General features: G+C 39.7%; 1 protein-coding gene across 2 annotated transcripts in view; it reads left to right on the top strand.

The window, feature by feature from the left end:
* Positions 1 to 2,670: 2,670 nt before the first annotated feature.
* Positions 2,671 to 12,944, top strand: part of LOC122780660 (homer protein homolog 3-like) — a 39,948-nt gene continuing 29,674 nt past the window's right edge. Inside the window, exons 1-2 of one of the 2 annotated variants that reach the window (XM_044043778.1) lie at positions 2,671 to 3,109; positions 6,904 to 6,949. In XM_044043778.1, the coding sequence (XP_043899713.1) occupies positions 6,927 to 6,949 (23 nt within the window). In that variant the 5' untranslated portion in view covers positions 2,671 to 3,109; positions 6,904 to 6,926. The remainder of the gene's footprint in view (positions 3,110 to 6,903; positions 6,950 to 12,944) is intronic. The other variant, XM_044043779.1, reaches the window with a different exon arrangement.

Raw genomic sequence — 12,944 nt, 5'->3', positions numbered from 1 at the left:
ACACTACTTCCCAATATTTAAATCAAACTGTATTCATGCCATTTTCCAGACATGATTATAGCACTCTTTTTGGGATGTTTTAATAATTAATTCTCAACATTATTGTGCAGGTTTTGTGTTTGTCTTTTTGTCCCACTGAGCATCAAGAATAATGTGCATGTGTTTCAGTCACAGCTTGACTGGAAAGGGGAGATAAATGAGGAGCCATGTGTGGCTGCACACTGTGCTGCCAGTGTTGATAACAATCCTGTGTGTTACAGGCAGAGGCCTGAAGGTCCAGCATCAGACTGTCCATCCACAAAGTGCCTCAGATGGACAGAGAAGTGTCCTTCTCGCTGAACGTGAGGGTCGTTTGCATGAGATCTCCTCGTCCTCCTCCCTGCAGCACAGAGGAGCAGCTGCATTGCTGTAACAGGCCACTGAGCAGCGTGATTGGTGAGCTGCTTCTTTCCTTTCCTTTCTCTTCTGCCACATTTGATGCTCCACTCCACCACGGTCTGACCAATATCATTTTCATGCAAAACAACTGCCTTACTTTGAATTAATAGTGAGTGAAATCCCTAGGCCTGTGTGAACTAACGAGGTGTAGAGAAGCCCTGTCAAAATGATTTTCACCACATTTAGTCTGTGAAGTGAGTGAAGCTTTAAAAAGGGAGAAAATAAGTGGGAGACTTCCTTACTTTCATTTTCTTGAGAACCAATTATTTAAAAAAACAAAAAAAATATTTAAAAATGTCTCACCACTATTTATCATCAGAATCCCACCATAGCTGTACTATGATACACTCACTGGTCACTTTATTAGGTACACAGGAGTTGTAACCAGTGTGGTCTTCTGCAACAACATCTCAAACCAGTCTGGCTCCCCTGACATTAACAAGGTATTTTCACCCAGAGAACTGACACTCGCCACTCTCTTTAAACTCTAATGATGGGTGTGAATGAAAATGGCCATAGATCCACAGATTCTGAAATAATATGACCAGATTTCCTTGCACCAACAACTATGCCACAAAATTGCTTAATTTCTTCCACATTTTGATTCTGTGATCATCTTGATAATTTCTAATAGGTTACTGCCATGCACAGATGCCACTGCCATGCCAGTACTGGTGTACCTAATAAAGGTGTACCTAATAAAGTGAGTGCTCACCAAAAAGCAGAATTGGTATTTATTGCTAAGTACATTTACACAGACAAGGAATTTGACTTTGTGTTGGTGCATTTAAACAGAATAAAATTTGAAAATAAAAGCAGTAACACAAACACAAAATATGTACACAGGGTGCGTTTATATGATGCATAAATCTGCATTCGTTAACATTGTTATTATTGTGATTCTTAAGTAATATTATGAAACAAATATGTATGTAACTGTTTAAAGTTTATATTTTACAAACAGTAATTTTGGTCCGTATAACATTTAGTTTTTTCCCTCTCTCTCACAACATAAAATATGAACATACACATACCATCCTTATAATAATTATCCTGGCTTATTGAGTTTATTCAACTTTTACAATTGGATTTCCACTGTCATTATTTCCCTCTTTCTACCATGAGAAAAGATATGTATAATAGGATTGTCATACATCCCTTTTACACGTAGCAGGTTGGTGCAATACAACATCTCACGTTCAATCCTGTTAATATCAAGCCTGTACTGCAAATATTCTGCTAATTGAATGCCTATTATGTACATTTTATTTTAACTTTTTATAGTCATTACATTACATGTCATTTAGCAGACGCTTTTATCCAAAGCGACTTACAATGGAATCAAGTACAATTAGCCAGGGGTGGAATCGAACTTGCGACCATGATGTCTTTGGTACACAAGGTAGGGTCTTAACCACTGAGCCACTCCACCCCATAGTCTTATTGTTAATATTTTTCTATTTTGTACTTTACCATATGTGGAAATTATTCTTTATTATCTTTATTGTCTTTGCTGCTGTGACAATGTAAATGTCCTTATCCTTATCTTTTAAACAGCTGCATTATCAATAGTTTAAGGTGAGACAGTGGGAATAACCTACTGAAAGCTGCCTCATAAACAAATATTGCATTTCGTCAGTGTTGTAATGTAACACAGTACAAATACTCACTTACTGTACTTAAGTACAAAATTACGTATCTGTTCTTTACTTTGATAATTATATTTCTAGCAACTTTTACTCCACTACATTTCCTAAATAAATTGTGTAAATTTTACTCCACTAACGACCCTCTAATGATCTTTATTAGGACACATAGACTAGCAGAGCCAGGAATTGAACTCACAACCTTTCCAGTTGAAAGACAATTTGCCCTACCACTGAGCCTACCATGGCTCAATCCTAACTCCTCACATTTTTAACACTTTTACTTAAAACTGAAGTACATTTTATATCAGGAAATTACTTTTGATACTTAAATACAGTAAATGTCGTATACTTTAAGACTTTTACTTAAGTAATATTATAATAAAAAGTGACCTCAACTTCTACCAAATTAATATTCTGGTAAGATACTTGTACTTTTACTCAAATATCCCTTTAAGGTACTTTCTACAGCACTGTATTTCATATTGTGGGACATCATTTGTAGTTCGCACTGTGGCCAGAAGGTGGTGCGGAAGCGACTCCTCCGTAGGGTTCAGTGGGATCCCACAGTGTGATCTGGCAAAGAGAGAGAGAGGAGAGAAGAGCATTTCTCAAGTCCTGTACGGGGTTTGAGCTGAAAGTACTCTCTGCTGCTGCTGCCGGACTTTTATCGATACTGTCCGGCTCTCAAACCCGACAGAACCGCACGGTTTACGGTGTGTAATCACGACACACACCCGCGGTGGTGGTTACTGTGGTTATTGGCGGACAGAGGAAAGAAAAGCTGGAGAACTGACTTCAGAGGAGACGAGGAGAGAAGGAGAGGAGGAGAGCTGTTGGAGGGGAAACGAGGGCTCTGGAGTCGGAAGTGATTTGTCTTTATTCCTCCGGTCAGAAATGTAACTTCGGTTCAGGATTTCCACTAAGAATAATAGTCAAGTTCGGAGAGCGAAGACTATAGTACAGCAGGAGTTTTCTGAGCACAAGATTTCCATAAAACAGCATCCAAATCCTCGGAGTATGGGGTAAGTTGGACATGTGAGTGAAAAATGTCATATTTGTTCAGCTGGGTGGGAAAAATGCGTGAAAAGTGAACTAAATTTGCGGAAATGTGCCAGCTGTGCACTGGTTTAGTCGATGAATAAACCAATTTTTGTTCGTTTAAAGCGTTTTTTTGGGGGGTCAGAATCGTCTCACGAGTGGGGATTCTGACAAACCAACAACAACAACTAAATTAGTCAGCCGTTGACCTTCTTTTCTGATGTTAACGCTGTCTCTCCTTAATGACATGTGTGACGGTAAGGAGGTCACATTTACACGGTCACAGAGCTCGACTCATTTTGTCATTTTGTGCTCATGTGATGAAACACTAACAGAGGTCGCTTATGCATCTTCATCCCTCAGTTATTGTGATTTCCTGTCTGTCTGACACTCACACACACACACTAGTTTTGCATTCTTTGTGTGGACATCCATAGCCACAATGCATTCTCTAAAACCAGGTCTTAATCCTCAAAAAGCCTGTTAAATTTGTCTGGAGCAGCCAAAATGTCCTCACAAGGTCAACATGTCCTCACAAAGACAGGTTTGTAGGACAATTAGTCCACACAGCTTAGTTACTGTAAGACACATACACACACACTTGGTTTACTTTCTTTGCAAGGGCACTCACAGACATAATGCATTCCCTAACCCCTTACTCTAACCATCACAACTAAACCTGCCTAACCCTAAAACCAGGTCTTAATCCTCCAAAAGCGAGTTAAAATTGTGTGCACCAGCCAAAATGTCCTCACAAAGATACATTTACTTGACAATTAGTCCACACAGCCTACTTAAGACATGCACACACACACACACACACACACAGATGTAGAAACTCAGCCTCACACCAGCAGCCTCCCAAAACAATGCAAACGCACTAAGAGCAGAATCCCCTGCACAGCAACTGACGTGGACAAGGTCCAAACCCTCTGCTCTCTCTCTCTGTTTCTTTCTATCCCTCTCTCTGTCTTTCTCACTCTCTCCCTGAATAATACATGCAGTGTTTTCAGCTCGTTTCAAAAACACCTGAAATGTCCTCACATTTGCTCATAATCCTTGCTCTCAGCCTTTCCCACTCCGGTCTTAGTGATGCTCACACGTTGACATCTCAAACCGCTGTAAAAACTCAGTTTCTGGACTCCCTCCAGAAAAGTCCAGATACCTATTACCTTTACACTCCTGAGGATACAGTGACCTAGGTGAGAACCCTCACGGACATCAAATGACTGAGTCTGACCGGTCCTGCACAACTGTTAATTATTCAAATCGCAGGTGCCTCCACAATCAGTGGGCAGATCCGTGTAGAGAGGGCAGTTCATGGAGCTTTTGTGTTTCAAATATTCTGTAGATTGTGCTGAGTTGTTCTTGTTTTCCCATCACAAGAGGCACACAAATTCACAACATGCTAAAAATGTTACCAAAAATTAGAGTTGCTGGTTTCCAAGCTGGCCATTTTGACAGGTTTTAGCAGGAAAAGCACAGGTGTTTCTAATCACATTAACAATGGTTGTTCTTTTCAGTTCATTTAAGTCAGGACAGTGAGAAGGTGAACCATCAGGAGGCTAAAAATTGATTGGATTATTTACACCTGTGATTATCTTACTGTGACCTGTCAAAATGGCTGCTGTTCATAGATGCTGGTGATGTCCATTATGGATATTTGACAATCTCCATGTTCCAACTGCATGACTAATACTAAACAATATAAGTAACTTCTCTGATACTGGCTTGGGAATGTTTTCTGGTTTCTTTGCTTCTCTTAACTTAGTTCACTCAATATCTTTGTTTACAGGGAACTATTTTCACCAGTTTTTGACGTTTTACAGGTCAAAAATCGGATATTTTATTTGAAAAATGATTTATAGATGAGCAGCTTTTGAGCACCTAACTCTCAGTGGTCACAGATTTGAACAAATGGATCGAGATGTCACCTAAGATTCTCCGCTACTGTTCACGCTTTTCAGTGTCCCATAAGTGTAGAAACAATTTGAAACAAACCACAAAGACACAAGAGTTGTAAAATCTGTAAATGGACGTGACTGACCGTGCCACAGCATGTGTATCTCAGTCTGTGCCATCGATGGGTAGAAAATTACAGGCAGACTATATATTTTCAGCTGTTAGCACATCGGCATCAGACCTTTTGATGGGACATCTGCTGTAGTAGGAAAGCTTGCAGTGTGACAGTAAGCTTGAAACAAACAATTGGTTTGCATATTTATATTTGCTGGCGCCCTAACTGAGCATATCAACTCTGCCTCAGTGTGTGCTCGCTGCTCATAGAGGCTGCAGAGTGCGATCACTGTGTGCAAATAAAAATCAGGAAAAGAGCTGGATTTAGGTGTGAGGCCACGCTACAGTCAGAAATAAACCTGCATTGGTAGACAGCCTGCAGTGCGTCTGCCCTCTTAACTCGAGTGAACACCCAGAGGAGGAGAACCATGATTAACAGCTACTTAATGACCATAAACAAGATGTTCTAATGCTGTGTGTGTGTACATTTAGTTGTTGAGCCCTTATGCTTGTCATTGGAGCTCTTAAGTAAGTCTGTGTACAAATCAAACATTAAGTATAATTGTGAAACATTGATGATGATAAAACTGGCTGCTGGTGAAAGAGACTCAACAGAATGTCTGGTGTCTTTTATTCTATTAAAGTGATAGTTCACTGATATCACTGAACAGGCCACCATTGCCAAGAAACAAACTCAGACATGGACACTCTCACTGATAACGTGGCTTACAGAAGGTGCGCAGGAAAAAATTGCCATCTTCAGAATATGTTTCCCACTAGGGGTGGGAATCACAGGGTACCTCACGATGTGATACGTGATACCTGGCCCATGATACTGATAAGCCTCTTTCTCACCGGTGAGGTCAGGGTGGTGGCTTTGCAAGTGGCTCTGCGTGTTAGTGGCGTTGCCCGTGTATTTTTACTACAGACAGCATATTGTGTAGTCTTGGTCAATTATGTGTATCCTGTCGATGGACACACAGACTTAAACGTGGCTGGACACGTGTCTTAACATGGATTCTTCCCGCTGTACACTCCCTCTTCTTCTGCTACGTAGCGTCTTCCGCCCCCGTGAGGTGACCTGCAGTAGCGACAGCACGAGTGAAACTGGCAGAGACTGTTCACTTTGGAGCTCCTTCATTTAATAATTAAAATATCGATATTGGTTGTGTCGATTATCGTATCGCACAAGGAAGGATGACGATATATCACCATGTTGTTATTTTGTCCCACTCCTGTTTGCCACCTTATCTTGCTGTCAGATGGCCTTGTCCAACTGGAAAAATGCTCTCTCCCCACACCAAAGTCAGAGAGAATCTATCTGAGTCAGTCACAGGCTCATTGTGGGTGACAGCAGCTCGCTTGACAGTGCTGATTAAGTATCAATATCATACAACCATACTTAAAAAACACCCTGAACTATCTCCCTGCGTTATATATTAATAAGAAATGATAAAGTAACAACAAATGTCTGCTAAACTCAAAGACTGAACTAAAAGACCCTTTCTGACATGGTGTTCAACAGTATAAATGTCAATGAGGCAGTTGACAGGTATGTTTTTAAGAGGAGCTGTGACGTCATTAACTTTTGATTGTATAATTGTATTTGAAAGAACTACCTTGATGTTTTATCAGAGAAAGTCATCACAGCAATGCCGTGCATCAGTGCACATCAGACAAAACCAAGTGTGTGCTATGTGGCCGTGAAGCTTGTTTCCCTGTGTAACGTGGATCCTTTTCCCCCACTTTTCTCTCGCTACAGAAGAGTTGTTCGTGAACTGTAAAATGTACCCGCTACATCGAGAGAGGTACCAACACGCCGTCATCTCTGTGTTGTGGCTCTGCATGGCAGGGATGGGCAATGCTGCAAATGTAGTTTTTCATCTGCTACCATTCATCATCGTTATTGATTCCTGGGTATCTGTCAGAAGAACTGAATGAAAAATAACCAAGACTGGGGTGTTAATTAGTCAGTGTAGTGGGGGTAGGGGTCAATTGGCTAAAATGACACGATCAGTGTCACCTACTACAGATTTATACAGAATTATATCATGAAACTGAGAAACAGTTTTTGTGCCTTTTCTGAGAATGCATTTTATTTAGTGTGATATTTAAAACAAAATACTTTGGGATCAATCCGCCCATCCCTACTTCATCAATCATTTGTTTGCCTCAGAAGAAAATACAAATCCACCGCCATGGCGTTTATCCTCCCTCAGCATCTGTGAGATCTGATTCACACAGTCGAGGTTTCATGTTTGTCATGGTGTGCGGATGTCGCGTGTCTCTTCATCATGTCGTCCTACTGTCATTTGCTCTAAGTATTTTCAGGTTTTAGAAGCTCTTGGTATGTTCTGCATGTTCAATCTTTGTGGTTCAAAGTAGCTTCTTCATCTGCGAAGCAAATGTGATGTGGTTTGTGCTGGAAAAGGCAAAAACATTCACGAGTGAAAATGTGTTTGCACGGTAATGTTGCTGAAGAAATTATATTGTGAGGCATTTCTCATCCTCACATGTTTTCTGTCTGACTGGTTGAGTGAAGGAGCTTCTGAGCTTCTCCATCGCTGAACACGGCTACTCTTAAGTGACACGTTCACTCTCCTACATGTTTGTTTTGTTTTGTTTTGATGTATATCTTCAGCCTACCTCAGTGTCATTTGGAAGATTGTGAACCATTGTACAAACAATGAAAAACACATGTGTAGACACTCTTTTATGAAAAAAAAAGATGTTGCGCAAGATGTAATAACAAATTATTTTTCATCATCACAGAGTATTGTACGATTGGATGTCCTGGTTGTAATTCCCTCTGAAACATAAAATGTTGCAGTAAGTAAACTATTTGCAGTGTGTGGCAGGACAGGTCACTGACAGTATGAGTTTAATAACACTGAGTAATGTGTGTGTGTAAGGTCCAAAAAACTCCTATCTTTGTGGGGACATTTTGTCAACTTTAAATGGCTTTTTTCAGGGTTAACACAGGGTTAGGGTTAGAATTAGGTTTATGTTAGGCTTAGGTTAAGGGTTAGGGTAAGGCACGTAGTTGTGATGGTTAAGATATGAAAACAAGTTTGTGTTTGTGTAGCAGTTGGATTTAACTTACTGTGGAAATCTGTCCAGATAAACTTTAGTTTTTACTGGGAACATATTCAATTAATCTACAGCATAATCCCATAAAACGACAGAGCCTGGTGCATCGTGGATTATTAAAGCAAATGCCAATACTGACATTAGCCAATGAAGTAAACAGAAACGAAGCATTTTAGAACAACTGTTCTCTTTCTTTGACAGTCGTTTATTTATGTATTTTTTAGTATAAAAGAAAACAACACAATTTTCTGCATTATGTTGTAAATAAAAACAAATCTGCGGTTTGCCGTCTTGAATGTCCATGTTGGCAGAACTAAATGCAAATTGGGGGCAAGATTGTTTGAACATGAACATGAACATGCAATAAGAACTGGCAAATCCCAGTATCCTATGGTAGTCTTACAATCAGGATTTATACACTTCAAGCCACACAATATCCAGGTTTAATAACCCTAACTTGATCTTTCTTCTTTTCTGAAAGTACTTGGATGTATTTATTTATTTATTTTTCTTTTTTAAATTGTATATTAATGTATAGATGTTCTGAAGTCTAGGCATATTTACTTAATGGAGTTGTTTGTCTGTAGATGTTGCTATGTGAGCTGTGTGATCATGTGACTGCCATTGTGATCACATGACCACAGGGTTTAAAACAACCCATGGATGACTAATTTCTATGCCTGCCCTGGTGAAGGCCTTGAAGGCGGACATGGCTGACATGGCTTGTTTTCAATGTTGATATGATTTAATATTTGATAAAAAAATGAAGCATCAAAGGCATGTTAACTGTCACCCTCTCGAGTGCCTCCGAATTCTCAAGTTGTAATAAAAGGTGTTTGGTGACAGTGTCAGTCTGGCCAATGAGAAACCAGCAGCTCTGTGAGCGGAGGAGCTTCTTCCCTGTTTTTTTTGGGCCACATCTGCACATGCAGTCAAGTAAACAGTCGACTCCATTTGTATTCACTTCATGTGACGTTTTTTATTAGCATGAAAGTGAGTAAAGGTGCCGCTGGAGGATTGAGCTAAAATATCAGCTGTGACTCTCTCTCTCCTCTCCCTTTCACTGACCTTCATTTTCTGAATACATTAGACACTCAGGCTTTGTGTCTCACCTCCTCAGTGTGAGACAGCATTAAGTAACCACTCAGTCTTGTGCAAGAGGAGCTGACCTTTTGAGATAACTTATGTGCCCTGTTTTGTTGTCGAGCACAACCAGAGCTCACATTGCTGGCATTTTTCCAAGTGTTTTGGAAGTTTAAAGTCTTGTGATCGTGTAATAGAGTGAGTCAAAGAGATGCTTTGTGAGCTGATCAATATCTTCTAATCAGAGAGAACTAAGACTGACAACCTCCAATCATTGTTAGACTCCAAAGGAGGATCCGACTGTATGCGGGGTTGTGATTTTGTGCTGTGGATATGGTGACTTGTTGAGCAGTTAGCATGTGAGTTAGTGTGTCCCCCCCCACTGTACTATTTTGGTATGTAGTTGTAGCGTGTTGCTTTGCCAAACTGGATCAGACACTTTTGCTGGCTCAGGAATGTGGACGTGATGCTTTGTGGCTTGCAGAGGTTGGAGGAAGCCTACCTTTTAAAAGAGAAATAGTTTCAGCTTTCAGATTAATGTTGAAACCAGGACAACCACATGCTTACAGGTCAACACATTCAACCTGACAGGCTGAACATCGTTCAACATAGAATTTCCATTATACTGCAAACACTACAGGGCTGTTTTATCAAATGGAAAGATGCCTCAGTGCGACATAATGCAAGTTCTTGCGTAACATGTTCATTACATGACTGAAATTGGAAAACCATCTTATGTCCTTAACACTCAACAAAAAACAGGCAACCAGTTGTGACTTCACCCATAAGAATCTTAACTCCAGTTTGAAGCTTTCAGAATCACAATTTGGCCGATGCCATGTTGATGTTTTGCAACCACAAGTTGAGGCGTCACCTGCAACCAGACACCTAATGGACGAGACCAGCTGGTGTCCACCCATATGTGCTGTACTTTATTGTTTGTTTTCCTCAAAATGGGAACATTTTACAAAATTGACATCAACTGCTATAGAAGAAGACTTGAACGTCTTCAGGATAATGTTCACTGACGTTAGAAATCAAGTGACAAATAGAATCATCTTCCCAACCAATTTTTTTATGTACAGAAAAAACTAAACAAACAAATTAGATCTTGATTAATCAGCAGTAATCCTAAACTGAAGGAGGGAGGAGCCTCATCCTCTAAACGTAGGGTCTATGGAAAGCTGATGCCTTATGCACATTATAGAGCTTTTGATATCAATTTATAGTTTGAGATATTTTAATTTTTAAGATGAAGCAATAAATTTGAGATTATCTGGCCACGTTGTTTGGCATGTTTGCTTGAATGACCCAAAATATGGATATACCATCAAAGTATTTGTTGATTTTCTGTCATTTGAACTGAATTACACTCGAGGAGAAGCTCAAGCTTAACCTTGGAGGAATAATAATGTGCTGCATGTGGTGCAGTTAGATGACCAAACACAAATTGGGCTAACATTTCTTTTTCACAGCTTCTTTGGTACGGGAGGGGTAAGTTCAGCCAACCGCAGCATTAGTTTTCCATTTCTCTCTCTGAAGATGCGAGGAAGTGAAAGTCACAGCAATTTAAATCCCTGCAACTCTCTTGGGTGTTGAATAAGAAGAAATAGGAACTGGATTCCCAGCTGTGAGCAAGTTCATTTGTATACGTCTCTATGTAGGATGTTCTCTGCTTTCACTTTGACCCCAACATCACCACGCTGTCACACCTCCTTCCTTATGTCAGACTTTTTTCTGTTTTTGGCATTTTAAGTGTGCAACTTTGGATTTTAGGTACAACCGACAGGATTCTTTTGCAGCGAGGTCCACAGATGAACCCCAACCATCCACACAGAGCTCACAGGCTCCATCTTTGTCAGTTTGAAGAACAGTTTTTATACTACCGTGGAGGTAACTGCTCACATTTGAGTGCAGGGACAGACCGGATCTTCTGTTTCACACATCTGGGATTCTGTGTGGTGAAAGGGTGCAGAGGTTAAGACGAAAGATGAAGGAAGCTGCATGAGAGGAATTAAGATGTGACGAGTCGAGGAAAAGACGCAAATGTTAAAAATACTCAACGTTTAGAGCCAATTAACATTTTCTTTGTTACCTCTGACAAGGAGATATTTTGCTGCTTTTGATTTGATTTGATTTTCATTTGAAACATTTAATAAATCTTGCGAGTTATAGAGTAGTGTTAATTAAATATATAACTCTACTCTATGTACTGTATATACTCTAAATATATGTATATAGGGCCTCAGTCTGTCAAACTTCATTCCTTTAGGAGCTTATGGTAGTGATGGAAATCAAGCCAACTCTTAATTTAATATTAATTAATTGGATTTCTTTGATTTTCTACTATTGGCACCTTTTAGCAGTTTGTCTCGTCCCATCTGTCCCATTTCCACGATGACACACCAAGTTTTTCCATGGGTGCAACCCACATACTCAACTCTGCTGCTCATCCCACAAATGCATTTTCCTTACAAATGTGGCACCATACAAAAGGGAATTACACCCTTTCCAACGGCATAAGATTCATTGCCAAGAAGCATTGTTACAACAAAGAAATTATCTACCAAACACACATTTCCTTACATTTCATGCAAAGTTTATTTAAATCCCTGGATGAAATGATTTCCTATGGACATCTAAAATAAAGATTTCGACTCTAAAAGCTGTATGGAACCCCCCCGTTTGGTCTAATGTAAATCATTTACCACTGTGTAAGTGACGGCCGCTCGACACAACAGATAAAAATGAGCCTGCCATCAGCTGTGATCACATGTTGTGACACAATCATTGAGGAGAAAATGTGTTTTTGTGGCAGACTGAGTGTGAACTGTGAACTGCAGGGATAAAATGACTTATATTAATGCACTTTTCGATCATGGTGGTGAGTCACGCTGCTGTCAGTGCTGGCGGCCTCTCTGCCTGTTCACGTCTGTTATGGTCGACCACAAATAATGGATCAAGTCCAATTATTCTGGAGTTTTTTCACATCTGGTGTGTTTGTTGTCCTTGTCAGGTCTGATCTGTTTACCTTTGTTTTGAGAATTAAAATATGCATGCTGAGATAAGATTCTAGTTCTGAAGGCGATCCAAGATTTGATACTCGTGAAGACTGTGCAGCTCATGCAGCTCTGACTCAGTCAGTTTAGGATTTTGATATTTTTTGTAGCAAACAATATCAAATGTTTCTTTTTGTCCAGCTTCACTTCATAATTTAATGCTGATATCCCAAGAGAAGTGAATGTCTTTTCTTCACACTGTTGGGTAAACAAAAAAAGCAATTTAAAACATCACATTGGGCTTCAGGAAACGATGTATATTTCAAACTAACTTTGAGATTTAATTGTTTTTCTAATGTCCTACTTTATTGGCTCATTCACTTTTCTTGATTATCAATACTCGTGCTGCCTTTAGGTTTAGTTAAACATTTCTATTGACACAACAGCAGCGACAATAATATTAAACACTGGCATTCAATCCATGTTTAAGGAGGTGGAGAATAAAAAAAAACCATCGTGTGACTTTCCTGAGACACTGACATATGTATGTACAACTTATTTGTATGTACAAAAGTTGTTGCCTATACAGGATGCAGTGAACCTTTAGTAAATATATCTGGTGGTGAATTGA

This window comes from Solea senegalensis, linkage group LG14, assembly GCF_019176455.1.
Source record: "Solea senegalensis isolate Sse05_10M linkage group LG14, IFAPA_SoseM_1, whole genome shotgun sequence".
Taxonomy (NCBI): Eukaryota; Metazoa; Chordata; class Actinopteri; order Pleuronectiformes; family Soleidae; genus Solea; species Solea senegalensis.
Note: the sequence above shows the minus strand (reverse complement) of the source record. Positions and strands in the feature narration are given on the sequence as shown.